Source organism: Wyeomyia smithii, chromosome 3, assembly GCF_029784165.1.
Source record: "Wyeomyia smithii strain HCP4-BCI-WySm-NY-G18 chromosome 3, ASM2978416v1, whole genome shotgun sequence".
NCBI lineage: Eukaryota > Metazoa > Arthropoda > Insecta > Diptera > Culicidae > Wyeomyia > Wyeomyia smithii.
In genome coordinates, this window is record NC_073696.1 from 129278355 (window position 1) to 129296583 (window position 18229).

The 18229-nt window shown below is 39.2% G+C and overlaps 1 protein-coding gene across 1 annotated transcript in view; it reads right to left on the minus strand.

The window, feature by feature from the left end:
• The window catches only part of LOC129728119 (lachesin-like), an 83180-nt gene extending 67311 nt beyond the window's left edge, over positions 1–15869 (minus strand). The window contains exon 1 of the mRNA XM_055686522.1: positions 14081–15869. Coding sequence (XP_055542497.1) covers positions 14081–14171 — 91 coding nt within the window. The 5' untranslated portion in view covers positions 14172–15869. The remainder of the gene's footprint in view (positions 1–14080) is intronic.
• Between the last annotated feature and the right edge of the window lie 2360 nt (positions 15870–18229).

Below are 18229 nucleotides of genomic sequence, written 5' to 3' on the forward strand. Positions count from 1 at the left end.
GCTTCTCAACGAGAAATTCTGGGCAAACTTGAAGCGCAAGATCTATTCCAACAATTTTGTCGCGAAACGGAGGAGGAATTAATAAAAAACGAAGAAAGAGCTTAAAAACATGACTACACGCATGTTTTCGTTCGCCATGGCGAATGTTCCGGTTAACTGCCGGAAGGCCGCACGCAAGGACGTTATATTTTTTTTGCGAGTAAGCGAATATGAATTACTTCCATGGGAAATTTATCCAACTCAATTATCTGTTTTATTTTTTTGTTCATCACCATCTGAAAAAAAGTCCATTTTTTACCGCAAACGTTACAGTAAAATTTTTCATATCAATTCAATTCTATAATAAAGCAAGTTTGTGCAATAACCGTGTACCAAATATAATTGCTAATTGTTTTTCCAATTTCGATCGCCACCTTTAACCCTCTAGTGCCCAAATTAATTTCTAAATGGACTTCGATAAAATCACTATAAACCGTTATAAACACTTTTAAGTATTTATTGAAGCTTTTCGGAACTTCGACTGAAGCCCGCCAAATGGCGGCATTGGGCACTAGAGGGTTGATGTTCCTTTATTGTATGTTGTGTGCTTATAGTCACCACTCAGTTAGATGAACGATTAAATGGCCTTGGAATGTAAACAATTTCAAGTAACAGTTATAATAAATAGGATTGAACAATTAATCATTCCCTGCCGAAAATCGATAATCATCAGCTCATCGGGGATACTTAGCACCGTACCAGTAGATCGAGCGTAGGGCAAAAATCAGACTTGAAATAAATCTGAAACAAACGAGTCGCAATGGAATTGCGAGCAAAAAAACAGTTCCAAAGGGACAATCCTCCCACGCTTCTTCGAATCCCAAATTAGTGCGCGTGGTAAAGAGATAAATGTGCTCTACTGAGGTGATTTATCACATTCCATAAATATGATTTCAGCTGTTCTCTACCTAGGCATGCGTTTTTCTGCCGGTTAGTGAAGCATTGTTTGTGATGAAATTTTCACATGTTGTGCGGTAATGGAGTTTTCCCTGGTCTCTAAACGTGCTAGTTCAGCTTGAATAAGAAGCAACTAAGGCGAAGATTTAATCGGAATGAAAGCAGCACGAAACGTGCTCAAACCTTTTGCTAGCACGATCATCTCATTTTATTTTCTTTCTTCTCATTTGGACAATATACGAAACATGAAGAAAATGGATTAGGTTTTTTGGGGAGGATAGTCTTACAACGGAAAATTGTTGAATCGCGTGTTGCTGTGCATTTCTGAGCAAGTGATAACAATTTCAGCTGGGAAAAAATCCCCAAGTACAGATGAATACAACGTAAGATGAATTGAGAAAATTGCAGACAATCCAGCTGGTACTTAGATTGATACAAATTAGATAGCACCAGGATGTAATAAATATCTTGAGTTGTTTTTTTTTTTCGCTTGGCACGATATAGCACACTCAAGTTTTTGGTGTTATATAGTTGTTCAAATTGGTTGTCCACATGAGTGATATATTTTGGAGTTGCAATGCTCATAATAGACTTATGTTGTTCGTTATAGAAAACATCTCTGTTTTACTCAAAATTATGATGTCCTTAAAATCGCAATGTCTTGAATCGTGATAGAGTCATAAAGTGAAAATATATGTGTTTTGCTCTTTTTGAATACAAGAAAATTCGATAACAACCTGGTTGTGAAATTTTCCAGTTCGTTGTTTCAACGCTTCGCACTCGTCCAAGTGAACACTTGGTTATTCATATGCCGATCAATGGAGACGCCTGGTGCTGTGTTATAACATAAAACGCGATCGGTTCTCATGGATTAGATGAAATTTTTAAACTAGTGCCTATTTGTATCATTTTTGATTGATTTGATTTTAGAAAGCAGTCGTGATTTTATAAAAAGAACTGATAAAATAGAATGACATCTCCATCCTCTTTTTGTTTTCCAACTGGAACATAACTGGAAAATAAGCTACACAATTTTAGCTGTACATAACTTAATAAAAATTAGTAAAGACAAATAAAGCGAATTAGTTATCCCCTATCGGATTCCAAGTTTTCCATTATTTATTTATTTATTTTCTTATTTGACCATCTAGCCTTTAGGGTCATGATGGTTTTTCTAGGGCGGGCAAAAGCCCACTTGAGATAACCAAGAGCCAGTCTCAAACGGGCGTTAAAACCCCACCAGAATTTCGTAAAATAACATTTAATAATAAACATTTAACATTTAGCATTTAACAATTAGCATTCAACATACCACATTTAACATTCAACAATTAACATTAGCATTAAAAATTTGTCAAAGAACTTGTCTTAGCCTATTCCTAAAACTATCACTAGAACTACAAAAGTCAAAATGGACATATAAACTACATATTGCTCTAATTGGTTAATTTTGTCCGTATACAGTACGCTGGAAGTCAAGTCTAAGAATATCTGCTGATCTGAGTTTCTAGCGGGGGCGTTGGTGTTTATTTGCGACAAGATACAAGCAGGTTTGCCAGATCTACGGATTTGTTCCCTTTACGGAAAACATTTATATGGGAAATCCGTAGAAAAGAGGGGAAATCAGGGGAAAGCCGTAGAAATCCGTAGAATCTACGGATTTTACCGAAATAGTTCTGGTGACGCTGGATACCAGGGCATCTATAAGGCCGGTCAACAGTTTACCAACCATAACAACTCCAAATATTTTCCGTCTTTTAGCCAGGGTATCCATACCTAGTAGATAGCGTCTCTTTTTGTAAGGAGGCAGCTCCATTCTGTTACACCAAGGTAAGAACCGAAGGGCAAAACGTATGAACCTAGACTGCACAGACTCAATACTTCTGATCCATAATTCTGCGTACGGGCTCCATACAATGACACATGATTCCAGTACAGAACGCACGAGCGAGAAGTATAGGGCTCTTAGGCAATATGGGTTTCTGAACTCTCTGGCGATTCGCTTAATAAAACCCAAGTTTTTTGTTCGCTTTCGAAACGATATGTGAGTGGTTTGCATGGAATGACATTTGTAAGTCTAACAGTACACCAAGATCTTTAACTTCAATTGTCTGATTAAGTAATTCACCGTTGATTGTGTAGTTCCAGATTATTGGGTTTTTCTTCCGGATGAATGAAATCACGGAACATTTTGTCACACTTATGGTCAGAGGATTTTTGCAACACCAGTCGCAGAAAAGGTCAACGTACCTCTGCAGCTCCCGGCAGTCAGCAATAGATCTGATTGCCAAATATAATTTAAGATCATCGGCATAAATCAGCCTGCATCCTAGTGGCAAAACCAGACAGATATCATTGAAAAACAGTAAGAAAAGCAGTGGACCAAGGTTGCTTCCTTGAAGCACACACGAAAAAATCACAAAACTGTAGGACTCAGCATTTCCCAATTTAACCGATAAAGATCGATCTATAATATAAGACTTCATCCAATTAACAAGAGGAGATGCAACTCCAAGTCTTTCAATTTTCGATAATAGGATAGCATGATCAACGCGGTCAAATGCTGCCTTCAAATCTGTGTATATTGTATCCACTTGCAATCCAAGCTCCATGCGCGTAAAACAGTGTGAGGTAAGCAGCAAGTTTGTTGTTGTCGATCGTCCGGGATAAAAGCCATGCTGAGCTTCAGAAATGTGGTGCACATTTTTTAAGTACAATGGCAGGAATTCCATCTGGTCCAGAAAACAAGCAGGACTTCATTTTTCCTAGCCGTCAAATCACAAAGCTTGCTCTCAAATCAGCTATATTATGACTGACGGTCGGCATTTCTCAGACGTCATCGATGTGTGATCCTTTCTAGGCTCAAACGTCGATTCAAATCATCATCTCGTGATAGGAACGGTTTGCGCCCGGCTGACCAACGTATACAAATCGATCACTTCGAGGAAGATACGGTTGGAGATCTAGAAGTTGTCAGTTGACAGAGTTGCTCCAGAGTTCATCCGAAAAGCAGATAAGCAGATTGGTGAACCGGTTGGAGGCCTGAACGAACAGAGGAGGCACATCCGAGATACGGTTAGCAATACAGCGCGAGTGGTGCTGTTCACGATCGACGTAACCACACAGTACGTGGTTCAATGCGGAGTTTCAAATGTTAAAGGACGAGAAAAAGCGCGTTCGTGATTGCACGATGGTGACAGCAAATCTTGTGACACGCCAGATTAGATAGCGTTATCAAGGTTAAAGAGACTCCATTAACGCAAAAAACGTGAGTACTACGAACAACCGAAGGTATGCTTCTCCAGGCACAGCACGAGAAGGTTCTATAAAGTGGTAAACAGAAACGGAAACCAGACTGTGCAAATCTCTGCCTTGTGCAACGACAGAAAAAGAAATCTGATAAGCGATGGAACATTGGTAGCCATGTGTTGGAAACAACATTTCGAGGTGTTTTTGAACGGTGTAGAGAATAAAAACGATTGGAGACTTCTAGCCGAAGATCGTGTGATGTGGAGACGTATTCGTATGTCGCCTTGACCAGACGCACCCGGAACCGACGTCAAAATTTAGCGGATGGCTGGAGCGCCACTCCCGAAGGAGGCCATTCGCTTTTCTCTGTTGCCCAGCTGATGAGACTCCTCTTACGGGCGGGTACAGTTTGTTTTTGAATTTTGGTTTGAAAACGGCTGAGTTCGTCTGAGTCAGAATCCACGTCAGCAATTCCTCACGCAACCAAGAAAATTAACAAAAACTCTATTCAATCGGAGTTGCCGGTTATCATCACGGGGAATGTTCTCTGTCAGCTTTGACTACGAACGCTCCAGATACCATCAAAGGAGGCTGAAAAATATAAGCCAGCTTTACTTAGCAACTACAAAAAACATGGGAAACAATAGCGAGCTAATCGGCGATTCTTGTTATTCCAAAAATAATATCCGAAATAGTTTCTTAAAGTAGAGAACTTTATTTCGCTTTTATCAACTCATTACACGTGAAGATTGGAACGGGATAACTAACTTCTACATCAGTGCGCGAACGCTCTCGGATATCGCCGACTTCTGTTTGCAGGTCGCTTATAGCGGGTAGGATAGCTCTACCGACATGATCGGTAACTGGTTAAGTGCGTGAGTCGGTAGACCGAACCTAATTCTGCATCGCTGACCCAGGTTTCAACTTCGGTTTGTGGAGGCGGGAGGTTTTTTTTTTTTTTATTATTAAGGGGGGATTTGTTAGTAGCTTAAGTATTTATGATAAATATTAGTAAATAATGAGTATGTGTGTCCAATCACAAATGGTGACTTCTCAACACTGTTAGAAATTTGTAATTTTAATTGTTAGGATTTGTTTGCTTTCGCAATTAGGACTTATCATTCGTAGGGATTTAAACCTACTTGCCAGAAAAGGGGAAGTAAACTTACAACTAACTTAATTGCTAACTTATTGGCTATAAAGAGAGCTTATCGTAGCAATTGAGGATTGCAACGATTTTTGTCGAAAATTGTTAATAATTTTATTTGACATAGCTTCTAATGGTTCAACACCAGTAAGTCTATGTAATTCGAGTGTACCAAACCAAGGAGGACGCTTCAAAATCATTTTCAGAATTTTATTCTGAATCCTTTGAAGCGTTTTCTTCCTTGTTGAACAGCAACTTGACCAGATCGGTACAGCATAAAGCATTGCTGGTCTAAAAATTTGTTTGTAAATCAAAAGTTTGTTCTTTAAACAAAGTTTAGAATTCCTGTTAATGAGAGGATATAAACATCTCGTATATTTGATGCACTTGGCTTGTATACTCTCAATGTGCTCTTTGAAAATAAGTTTTTTATCATAAGTTAGTCCCAAGTACTTAACCTTGTCGGACCAACTTAAAATAACCCCATTCATCTTGACAACGTGATTATTGTTTGGCTTGAGGAAAGAAGCCCTAGGCTTATGCGGAAAAATTATCATTTGAGTTTTAGAAGCATTGGGAGAGATTTTCCACTTTTGCAAGTAGGAAGAAAAAATATCTAAACTTTTCTGCAATCGACTGCATATGACACGAAGACTTTTTCCTTTTACGGAAATGCTTGTGTCATCGCAGAACAATGACTTTGTGCATCCTGGAGGCAAATCAGGAAGATCTGAAGTGAATATGTTGTACAGGACTGGACCCAAGACTGAACCTTGAGGTACACCTGCTCTGACAGGAAATCTATCAGATTTTGAATTCTGATAGACAACCTGCAGAGTTCGATCAGTAAGATAATTTTTTAAAATTTTGATTAGGAAAATTGGAAAATTAAAAGTTTGCAATTTCGCAATCAAACCTTTATGTCAAACACTGTCGAATGCTTTTTCTATGTCTAAAAGAGCAGCTCCAGTGGAATAACCTTCAGATTTGTTGGCTCGTATCATATTAGTAACTCTGAGCAATTGATGAGTTGTGGAATGCCCATGGCGAAATCCAAACTGTTCATTTGCAAAAATTGAATTTTCGTTGATGTGTGACATCGTTCTGTTAAGAATAATTCTCTCAAACAGTTTACTTATTGAAGAAAGCAAACTGATTGGTCGATAACTTGAAACTTCAGCTGGGTTCTTATCCGGTTTTAAAATGGGAGTAATTTTTGCATTTTTCCATAATTTGGGAAAATATGCAATTTTGAAGCAGCAATTGAAAATTTTCACTAAAAATTCCATTGTGCTCTCAGGGAGATGTTTGATTAGTATATTAAAGATTCCATCGTCACCAGGTGCTTTCATATTTTTGAAATTTTTAATAATTGATTTAATCTCATTCAAGTTAGTTTCAATTATTTCTGCAGGTAAAAAATTCTGGGAAGAAATTAAATCAAATTGACGTGTGACTTCATTTTCAATTGGACTCACAAAATTCAAATTTGAGTTATGAACACTCTCAAACTGCTGAGCAAGTCTTTGAGCCTTTTGTTCATTGGATACAAGAAAACGTTCACCATCTTTTAAAACTGGAATAGGCTTTGAAGGTTTCTCAAGAATCTTCAACAGCTTCCAAAATGGTTTTGAATATGGTTTCAATTTTTCAACTTTAGTCTCAAAATTTTGATTTCTCAGAAGAGTAAATCTATGTTTAATCTCTTTCTGTAAATCTTTATAAATAGTTTTAAAAACAGGGTCACGAGAACGTTGATATTGACGTCTGCGGACATTTTTCAAACGAATTAGAAGTTGAAGATTTTCGTCAATTATTGGTGAATCAAATTTCATTTGAGCCTTTGGAACAGAATAATTCCTGGCATCAACAATTGCACATTTTAATGCGTCCAAAGCGGAATCAATATTCACTTCGTTTTGCAAATCAAGCTCATTATTGAAATTTCTCTCAATATGAGTTTTGTATCTTTCCCAATTAGCCTTGTTATAATTAAAAACAGAGCTCATAGGGTTTAAAACTGATTCATGTGATAAAGAAAAAGTTATTGGAAGATGATCAGAATCAAAGTCAGCATGTGTGATCAAATCACTACATACATGACTTTGATCTGTTAGCACCAAATCAATTGTTGAAGGGTTTCTTACAGAAGATAAGCATGTAGGACTATTCGGAGACAAAATAGAATAGTATCCTGAAGAACAATCATTGAATAAAATTTTGCCATTGGAATTACTTTGAGAATTATTCCATGAACGATGTTGAGCGTTAAAATCGCCGATTATGAAAAATTTCGAACGATTTCTGGTGAGTTTTTGTAAATCACCTTTAAATAATTTTTGAGCTCGCGTGTGCATTGAAATGGTAAATATGCTGCGGCAATAAATAAAATCCCAAGTTCAGTTTGAACTTCAATTCCCAAAGTTTCAATAACTTTCGTCTCAAGATGGGGAAGAGCACGATGTTTGATTCGGCGATGAATAACAATTGCAACTCCACCGCCGGAACCCTGAATCCTATCATATCTATGAACCACGTAATTGGGATCATATTTTAATTTTATGTTAGGTTTCAAAAATGTTTCAGTAATAATTGCAATATGCACATTATTTACTGTTAAAAAATTAAAAAGCTCATTCTCATTGGCCTTCAATGAGCGAGCATTCCAATTTAATATTTTAATTGCTTTATTTAAAATCATTGCTAAATTTTAAATTAGAAACAATTTTAATTGTAAAATTTGTGCCTATTTGAATGGCTTCAAACATTGATTTTGCCTGCAACATGGCGTTCATAAGATCGAACATTGCCTGTTGCAAAAAAGAAAGTTTACCTGCCGTAATAGGCCCCAGGCAGTCGACATTAGAAAAAATATTTTCGGCAGCAAAATTAGCTGGAGTAATGGGTGTACAATTATTTTCTAGCGTGTTTTGCTTACCCATATTAACGGTCATTTTCGAACTACCAACACTAGGCGGTATAATGTTCGAACTACCTGTAACCTGTGCATAAGTTAAACGGGTATGCAAAGGAGTAGGTAAACTATGCGTCACTGGTACGCTTGGAGAATTTTGTTTTGAAGTTGGGTTTAATTGAGAAATTGAATTTTGTTTACCTTGCCTTGCCTTAACAATTGCTAAACGGACTGGGCATTGATAAAAATTTGACATATGGTTGCCGTTACAATTCGCACAGCGAAAATTTTTTCTCTCTTTCACAGGACATGTATCCTTTTTGTGAGAAGAGTCTCCACAATTAAGACATTTTTGGTCCATGTTACAGAATTTGGAACCATGGCCATAACGTTGGCAAGTACGGCATTGGGTGATATGCTTTTCACCTCCGCCATACTTCCTATAAATTTCCCACTTTACACGCACATTATACAAAGCATGTGCTTTTTCAAAAAATTTTAAGTTGTTAACCTCATTGCGGTTAAAATGAATTAAATAATTAACAAGGGAAATTCCAGTTCTCTGACTGTTTTCGCCTCGTGATTTTTGTTTCATTAGAATTACTTGGGTAGGGGCTATGCCAAGTAATTCTGTTAAAGTAAGTTTGATCTCATCAACGGTTTGATCGTTGGTAAGACCTTTCAAGACAACCTTGAACGGCTTGGCGTTCTTGGTGTCATATGTAAAAAATTTGTACATCTTGTCAGTTAAATACTGAACAAGACGATCACGACCCTTTACTGAGTCGGCTAATAAGCGGCATTCACCTCTACGGCCAATTTGATAGGTAACTTTAACGTCAGAAACAAACGTTGAAAGTTCCTTTTTGAATATATTAAATTCAGAAGAAATAGTTACCACAATAGGTGGAACTTTCTCCTTTTTTAAAAATTTTATATTTTGTATAGTTTCATTATTAATAACTTCCATTTCACCAGCTTCTTGCTCAGGCAAAATATCAAAAGGATTGTCACTACAGACACTCGATGTGTCAGAAAGAGATGCCTCTCTTTTCCTCCCCGCAGCGATGCGAGGTTTCTCTTTCCGTCCAGCCATTTCAGGTGATACGAAAAAAGTTAAAACAAATATTAAATTCAAAAGTAGGTAGTCTTGAGAAAGACTGATGGGAAATAACTTTCAGGTAATCTTTAAAAGACACACTTACAAAACACAAACTTTGAAGCTACAGGCAGTCAAAGACCAGTCCACAAGCAACCGAAAAAACGTCTGATCTGTAGGACAGTTCAAGACGCACTGAGGCGAGAGGTTATTTACGGCCACACAAATATATATTATTGGTAGAGGGATTCCGATTCAACGACCTTCGTGTCAGCTCGCACTTGGGGGTTACAACTTTCCCGAAGTGGGCTAGTCGGCCTAACCTCTGAACCAATGATTCATTATAGCCGGTGTGTATGTACCGGACGGTTTGATCATGCGCATGACAAAGAAAAAGGAAGGTGTACTCACTGACTACCATTTACATGTGACCTCTTATTGATCCTGATATCTGCGTTGTTCGCTCGGTGTCCCGCGGCGGTAGTTGCTTGGATGTCCGACTGTAGCATGGCTTGGCGCGACGACGCTCTTCCGGCTGGGCGTGACGACGCTCTTCCGGATTAGCGTGATGACGCTTTTTCGGCAGGTTGGCTGTTGCCGGGAATCTCTGCTCCTAGACAGTAGACAGTGTGGAATTGAAACGGCTTCTGGTGTACGTGACGGCTTGAGTTGTTTTAGCAGCTGCGGTTTCACCTTGTATTCGCACTTCGGTTTAAAGACTTTCTTCCCAACAGGTTTATTCCAAGCTATCTCCAACTCCCGCGGCCTCCCAAGAGCACAGCAGCCAAATGCTTGTTGAAACAGACTTTAGCAATTAAAAACAACGTGCGAGTACCAAGTGAAAAATCTAGATAGTTCTTGAATGTACAACTAGATTAGTGAATCTTGCAAGCTATATATGTGGAGAACCCAGAAAATGTTGTGCTCGTAACAAAAAACAGAAAGAAAAATCCATTTCAGTTTTTGATAGGGAAATTCCCAATATGCGCTGAAAAGTTGTTGGCCTGACCCAGAGGTGACGTTGCGAATCAAAAATCTTTGTGGAATGCTGTCAATAGTGTGGAATGCTGACACCGAACGGTCTGATTCTACTAGAATTCGAACTCATGACAATTTGCTTGTCAAAGCGGATTCTTTAATCTTGAGGCTATAAGCTCTACTGATTACGTATTGTTTCTTGATAGGAAGAACTACTGTTCAAGCGGGGCCTAATAAGTGTTATAAAATATCGGCTCCAGCTAATTTAACAGTAAAGTTTTGATTTGCTCAATTTCGTCGTGATACACCACGCTCGTTCCTTTTTAGTTTTAAAACAATCGAAAAATTTTATTGCATTATTTTCAAGTACAACATGTTGAGAACATTTTTACAAATTTTCATAAGTATCTGAGCAATAAGGAGAAAGTTAGAGTGATTTGCAGCACGCCTCGCTACGGCCGCATAAGCTCAACTTGAAACTTTATACGCGTTTATTTCGGAATGTTGTTTCTCAAAAAATGACTTTGCCGTGTTTGAGATTGCGATGAAACTTTTTGACCGATTTTCTTCATCTTATTCATTTAATGTTCGTTACTAAATTCCCCAGTCGTTGAACAATCGATTTTGTACACACGAATTTTACTTTGCCGAAAAAACGATTTTATTGCAATTTTCAGCGCTCAAAACATGTTATTTTCGGGAAAAGCGTTCCAGTTTGCACTGAAAATACTTATAAAAACAAACGTTGAGATACCTGGCACACTTCTAAACTAATAATATAGTTTGAGTTTTTTGATTTCAGTTGATCTGCTGCGTCGCCATTGTAAACACCGCAAACCTCTGCCAAATAAACGCTCTGGAGAACCGGCCATTACTCCTCAAATATTAGGCATTTCTTATAAACAAACGTGTTTTATTGTTGTTGAATAACTGAAATTTCAGAAAATTACTATTGTTTTTATTTTTTATTGTTGTTGATCAACTGAAATTTCAGAAAATTACTTTTATGCAATAAAAAAGATGCTACATGCTTAAAAGAATTCTGAAATTTTCTCTTTTTTCTCGAGCAAAGGGTATATAACCCCTTAATCATTCATCAAATAGACCAACACGTCGCAATTTTGACGGAGAATTTGGCATTGATTATGCGGAATAGGAAGAAATTTTCGCGACTATTCGTGCTAATGGATGAATCATGGATCGGCAGATAGTAGAGTAGCTTTCATTTGGTGAGAGTCGTTCGAAGCCAGTATTTCTCGAGATTTGCAAGGCATAATATTCATCGACTTCCTTGAAAATGATAGAAAAAATCTTTATCAATATTATTATACATTATTGGATCGATTGGAATTGGAATTGAAATCAAGGTAAAACAATTGTGTATAGCAAAGAGTGCTCATTCTGCTACCGATAGATTGGAGGCATTACTCTGCGAACGGGTTCTCCATCCTCAGCTTCCGCAAGATCGAGTCCTGCGTTTGATTTTCAGGAATCATTGGATAACATGCACAGATAGTAAGGGAAGATTTTTTTCTTTCACTTAACTACCAATGATAACGGATTCAGGTCAATTACGCTACAGCAAGAGATTTGACAACCTGTGGCACCTACTTTGTAAACTGAAATCTTCGGAAGCACACTTGGAGGCACCAAAATGGGGATTTGTGCTTTCAAATCGTCCTTGTCTTGATTGATGGCAGGTTGTTTCTGGATATTAGGTCCTTCGAAAATGTCAATGTCAACCCTGATTATTATCTGGTAGTTCGCACTAGGTTGTCGAGCAGACGTCTAGAAATGATGGGCCTTAACATTCAGCAACTATCGGCTCAGAAATCTTCATAAATCTGATGCAAGAATCAAACAACAGACAAATGAAGACATGCTGGACGCGAGATGGCGACAGGTCTATGAAGTGGTCAACAACAGACACTAAGTTACTAGGTTACAGCAGTGAGCTGATCAAGATATCGGTATTGAGAGTTTCGAGCTCCAATAAAAAAATCCCCGACGTCGAAAGCGTAACTAGGGTATCGAACGTCTTCGGGAGGTTTCCTGTAGCGATCTAATGTTAAAACCTGCCGAAGAAAATCACTGAAGAAGACGTTCGATACCCTACCAGAAAGTGGTGCTCATTGAGCCGTCCTCCTGGCAAAAACAATTTTTAAAAAATAATGGTTGGCACGGCCAAAAAAACATCTGGCACTATTGATGTTTTTTTTCCCAATTCAACCCAATTTGTGGCAATCTAACAGTACCTCCCCTGTATTTTTTCAATGATTAGAGATTGTTACCAGCATCCTTTGTCGTTGGTTACCAGTATGATATTCACTGATGGTAGATCAAATGAAATGGATCAAATTTGTGACAAATTCTGGAAATACAAGTTGGAGGCCCATCATCTGTTTATATATTTCAAAGAAGATTCATAGAAAAAGAAAAAAATTGTAACAGATAATGCTTAAGCTTGGTTCCCCAACCGAGCTAATCAAACGAATTAGGCTCGATGGAGCAAGTGTCAAAATAGCTGATGCAACATCAGGTGCATTCGTTATTAAATTGCGCATGCACCTGAACCTTGTACTTGCGGACGACTTCAACAGTGTTGGAGTCGATCGCAAAAAACTATGTGGAGGCTTTGAAAATAGAATCTAAGAGAACTGAATTGATCACAAACACTGCCTAAACACTAACATTACGAGATGCCCGATGATTTTGTGAACCGCGACACTCTGGTAACATGTGGTAATGATGGTGCTTAGACTCCCGGACCACGAGATATTCAAGGTGTTCGAATCGTTCACAAGTCGTCAAACCGTTTGTTGTTTTTTTTTATCCTCGCTTATTTTCCGTCGGCCTGGTTCCGCTAACAGTGGCCAATCACCGACGCCTGGGAAGGTGACTCCACCCAGGACCCTAACTAACGACCCGTCGATTAACGGACCGGCGCCAACGGCTTTACTTCCAGAGATTTTTTCGCCTCAGAAAATCTCCTGATGTCGGCTAGGGTTTAATCTTCACAACAATCGAAACATATGCCGGCGTTGGGATTCGAACCCAGGCCACCAGCGTGGTTGGCGGATATGTTACCAACTACACTAGGCCCCCCGCCATCAAATCGTTTGTGGAAGTAAGCGTTGGCTATATTGCGAAAGAAATACGATTGGTTGTTTCATTGATATAGATTATGCTTGCTATGACACGGTAAATAATTTTATCAATAGCGTGTTTACTGGTAAGCGGTTGTTTATTCCTACGGATCCAGTGGTGAAAGAATTTTTGATCTATTGATGCTAGAAACTCGTGAATCTGATAAGAAGTAACAAAGATATCAGCGCTCAAAACCTGACCGCTTTTCCATGGTTAAATATTTAGATTTTTATCCTACACCCGTACCTTCTTACGAGACGTAGTCCCACGCCAAGGGAACATGAAACGAGTTGAAGTGTAATTTGTCCTGTTCGAACCTTCTCACTGCACCAGAGTGACGCAAGTCATTCTTGGAACTAAACGCTTTTTCAATTCACAAATTGGAAGATTATTATCATCAAAGGAAGTAAACTAAGTTTCGAAGCACAGCTTAGTGTGCAAACATGGAAAATTTGCAATCTTTATCGACTGGGTACCATTCGCTCATTTATTCAACGATCTATCTAGATTGGTATATAACGCATTTGTAGACAAATATATATATATTCCCATACATAACGCAGTTGGAGCACGTCTATTCGAACGATGGTGTGCAATAAAGTTTCCTTACCTTCTTCACTGTGCGTGCTTGTGATGAGAAATCCATTTAAAATCAGTAAAACACTTGCAAGCAGCATTGCACTCGATTTTGATGCTTTCATGCTCAACTTATAGCAGGTAAACTTCGTTCTCTTCCCGATGGCGACGAATTTCTTTTCCTTGGAGTAGCAGGGTAGAAACTCTATGCTGTAGAGCACTGGTACTTGGTTGAAGCTCTCGTTTGGTGTGTGTAATTGTACTTGAGATTGGGGGTAGCAGTTATACGAATAAATTTTCCACGTGGTGCTGGCACTGCAGGCTAGAAAACCCTTTCCTAGAGGTTGAACTTACTGTATTCAAGCGCACCGCTCGTCGTAAAGTTGATGAGTATGGTTGGCGGTTTTGTCTAATGACGGTGATGCTGATGATGATGACGGTGATAATCCGGTGTCGATGACGGTTGCACTGAAGCCAAGGATAAGCGCCACCATCAGCACAACCCATATACTACCTACACCGGGTGAACGGTTTGTGGATTCGGGTTAGTACACCCCAGTAGCAGCAGATTCAACCGACAACAGCGGCCAAACCGAAACAGACAAAGAACGGATGAGTGCAGGAAAAATAAAACACTTTGAATTTTCTCACTTCACTTTAGTCTTGCATAATAAATATTTTGCTCTCACACTTTCCGAAGGCAGCTGGCATGACCACGCGGTCTGTACGAAGAAAAGAGCTGGGGGTGCCTCCGGCTCTCTCCCTGAAGTAGGAAACACAGGGCGGAGAGATTTCCTTTCCGTTTTATTTTCTGCTTTAGCTTGTTCTGCCGGTTTTTACACTTTAGGTATTCTTTGTTTGAAATGTTTTTATCGCCGATTGTCACGGAATTGTACTTTCTACAGAAATTTATTACATTATTACTTTCTTGGCTGAACCTTCTTCAATCGGTTGCCACAACAAGTAGGTGAGACTCACCCTTCACTCATACCGTATAGCACTGTATGCACAAGCCGAAACTATTTTGACGCTGCGGAACTGGATGGCACTGGAGCTTGGGAAGCACCTTTTTGCTATCGCATTTGTGTACGCTTGATATTCATTTATCCGTTTAAGGAAATCGTCACCAGTAATCCTCAATGTTTAGGTTTTGTATTTGCATTTTGCTTTGCTTTGATGATAGATTGTCGTTGGAAGGAAAGAAACTCATTTAGATTCAAGTAATTCCATTCTTCACTTTCGGCGCGTACAGAATTTATGAAAATCAACCTAATCGTTTGCCGGAATCAATTTTCCCGTTAACAAACCCGTCCACATTACCAGTAATTTTCTTCGGACGCACTATAAATGATTGTTTTTCCTTGGTTGTTTGATTTGAGAATTATGAACCTTACTGGGCAAAGCTTTCAATAAGTCAACGTTGATTTATTTTTATCATAAGATCGGAGCATTCCACCAAACCGGGCCGAATCCCAGACGTGCCGCTGATAGCATCGTGAGCGGTTTCTTTCGCTATCGATGGGAATAGCCCCCACGGAACGTCATCTGGTGGAATAAACAAACATGAAATCAGATTGCCCTCGTCCCAGTCACAATACTATTCGCACTTATTTTTACGACCCTACACCGAAATGGTACATACAAAGCAGTCGAAGGTACGGAGGACACTGGCAATGTAACAACAGCTTTTTCAAATGTATCAGATAGTATCCTCTTGGCAGATGGCGCAAAGCATCAGCTGGCACTGCGCGCGATAAATATTTCACACTATCCGCAGAGCTTGCAAGCGATCCGATAGAATGAAGCCTTGCAAAAGGACTAAACGTATGTCACCCAACGTCGCTACTTTTGTAGGTATCAAATAAATAATCTGCCATTGTGGATCGGTTTCACGGAGACTTCCGATTCGTACGATTCATTCTCGATTGGTACACATGCGCCTTGAAAATGCGGGAAGAATTCATCTTGAGAAGTTCACCCGATATGTTGCGTGCAAGTTGGGTTGTCATAAGTTTCCATCGGTTTGTAGATACTATACTGATACATTCTATAAATCAAAAGATAACTTACAAATGTATGCACCTTGCACTCGAAGTCGTTATTCATCGTCGAAGCTGTTATTCAAAATAAGCACCCTATAATTCCGCATATTGATTAGCAAATACAATAAAACAATTGCTAATTACTAATAAATGGAACATTCGCACATTCTCATGTATTTAACAGATCTTTCGCCATCAGACCAACAATTTAAGCTTATTGTGTTTGTGTGTGACACTAATAACCCGTTTTCTTAGAAATTATTCAATCAGTTTAAAATCCTTCTTATGTCGATAGAATACACTAATGTTAATGAGTTTGTTGCCTAACACTTGTATAGAATTCAAACTACTACTAAAAGAATGCTGTATTTTTGTTTCGATTACCCACACTGAGAAATAATACATGAAAGCTTTTTCAGTTTGAATAGTTGAGCTTCAAATGATGAGTTGACAACCTGACAGGAGCGTCAAATTTAGCTCCGATCCTCACAAGTCCCTATTTCATGCCTCCACGATCACAATAGACTGCCAGCAGAGATGGAGAAGGTACGGCGCGATCTTTGGCGCTTCGGTGGTAGAGGTACAACCACAGACAAACAGACGTACCACAAAATTTATTTTCGTGGAACGAAATGAAGTTCGATTCAAATGAGTTACAGTTATACGAAATACTACCGCCGCAGCGGTGGTGGGACTGGTATGCTTTTTTCAGTTGACAGTTGTTCCGAGCCGTGCTACCAAAATAGCAGAAAGACGGAAAGTTTATCTTGTACGGTATATGTCCAATAGGTGTCGCACAAGTTAGTCGGGATCATAACTTTCTTAGAATTATGTATGGAGTGGTTCGTTTGTTTGTCTGTGGTCTAACTTCGCCATCACAAACGTATGTTCACCAAGATGTCGCGTCTCAAAACAACGGTTTGTAGGTCTGTGGCACCATCAAAGAGCTGAGGACATGCTTCATGGTGCTGGGTAAAATGCGCAAAGTTTAAAACCCCCGGGCCGAAAATATAACACTGACACAGGCTCCGACGTTTCGCTTGTCGCCATTCGTTTGGACATGTCTGGTTTCGGCAAGGAGATAGACGCTTTGAAAGGTGTGATACGCAGGTATCGGAACGAGTGGTACGAAATTCAGCAGGTCTGTTCAGCTCTTAAGCTTTGCTCATGATATTGATATCGTAGCATGAAGTTTTGAGCAGTTTACGAAGACTGAAGGCTTAAGTCGGACGGATTGGAATGGTCATAAACGCGTCGATGACTAAGTACATGAGAGGGAGAAGGTTCCAGAGAAGACAGAGTCAACCTCCTATTACGAATTCAGATTAACGGGGATAAGAACGACGTGGTAGACGAGCTCTCGTACTTGGGTTCACCGATGATTACTGACAACGACACCAGCAGATAAATTCGTGGACCCCTATTTCGGACTACGAGGGATGCTCCGATTGAATGAAAATCGTTAACGCGCGAGGGATTATAAAAAACTGATCAGACCGGTAGTTCTCTATCGCCAAGAAACTTGGACCATACTCGTGGAGGACCAACGCGCCCTTGGGGGTTTCGAACAGAAGGTGCAGCATACTGCGGTGGAGGATAAATGAAAATGGATCGTGCCGGAGGAGAGAGAATGTCGAATGACGGAAAGGTTTCTCGACAACGACCAGATTCGATCAACGCAGCAAAGCGTACAGCGAGCAAGGTGGATCGATGCAGTTGAAGACGATCTGCGGGGCCTCCGCAGACGACATGGCTGGCGAACTGCAGCCATGGACCGAATTAAATGAAGATGATTTTTTCGAATAGTAAGGAACAGTTCGACGTGTAGCTGATTTGTAAAGTGGTAAGTATTCATAAATGGTTTCCAGGATTACAGCTTGAGTTAGTTTGTGGAACATTTCTTGGTTCGAATTTAGTTTGAAAGCATTACTATTGAGCAATTTCACAAAAAATGTTCCAGTTCAACTTTTTTTTTTCAATTGTCATTTCTGATTTGGCTGAACCTTAGCTTTTTTTTTCTTTGAATCACGACTATGTAAAATGCTATACAGAGAAAATATTGATGACTTTAAGCATTTAAAAAAAATCTACAAGTTTGGCGAAGACACTATACTGATCAAACAAACTGTTTATATGTTAAA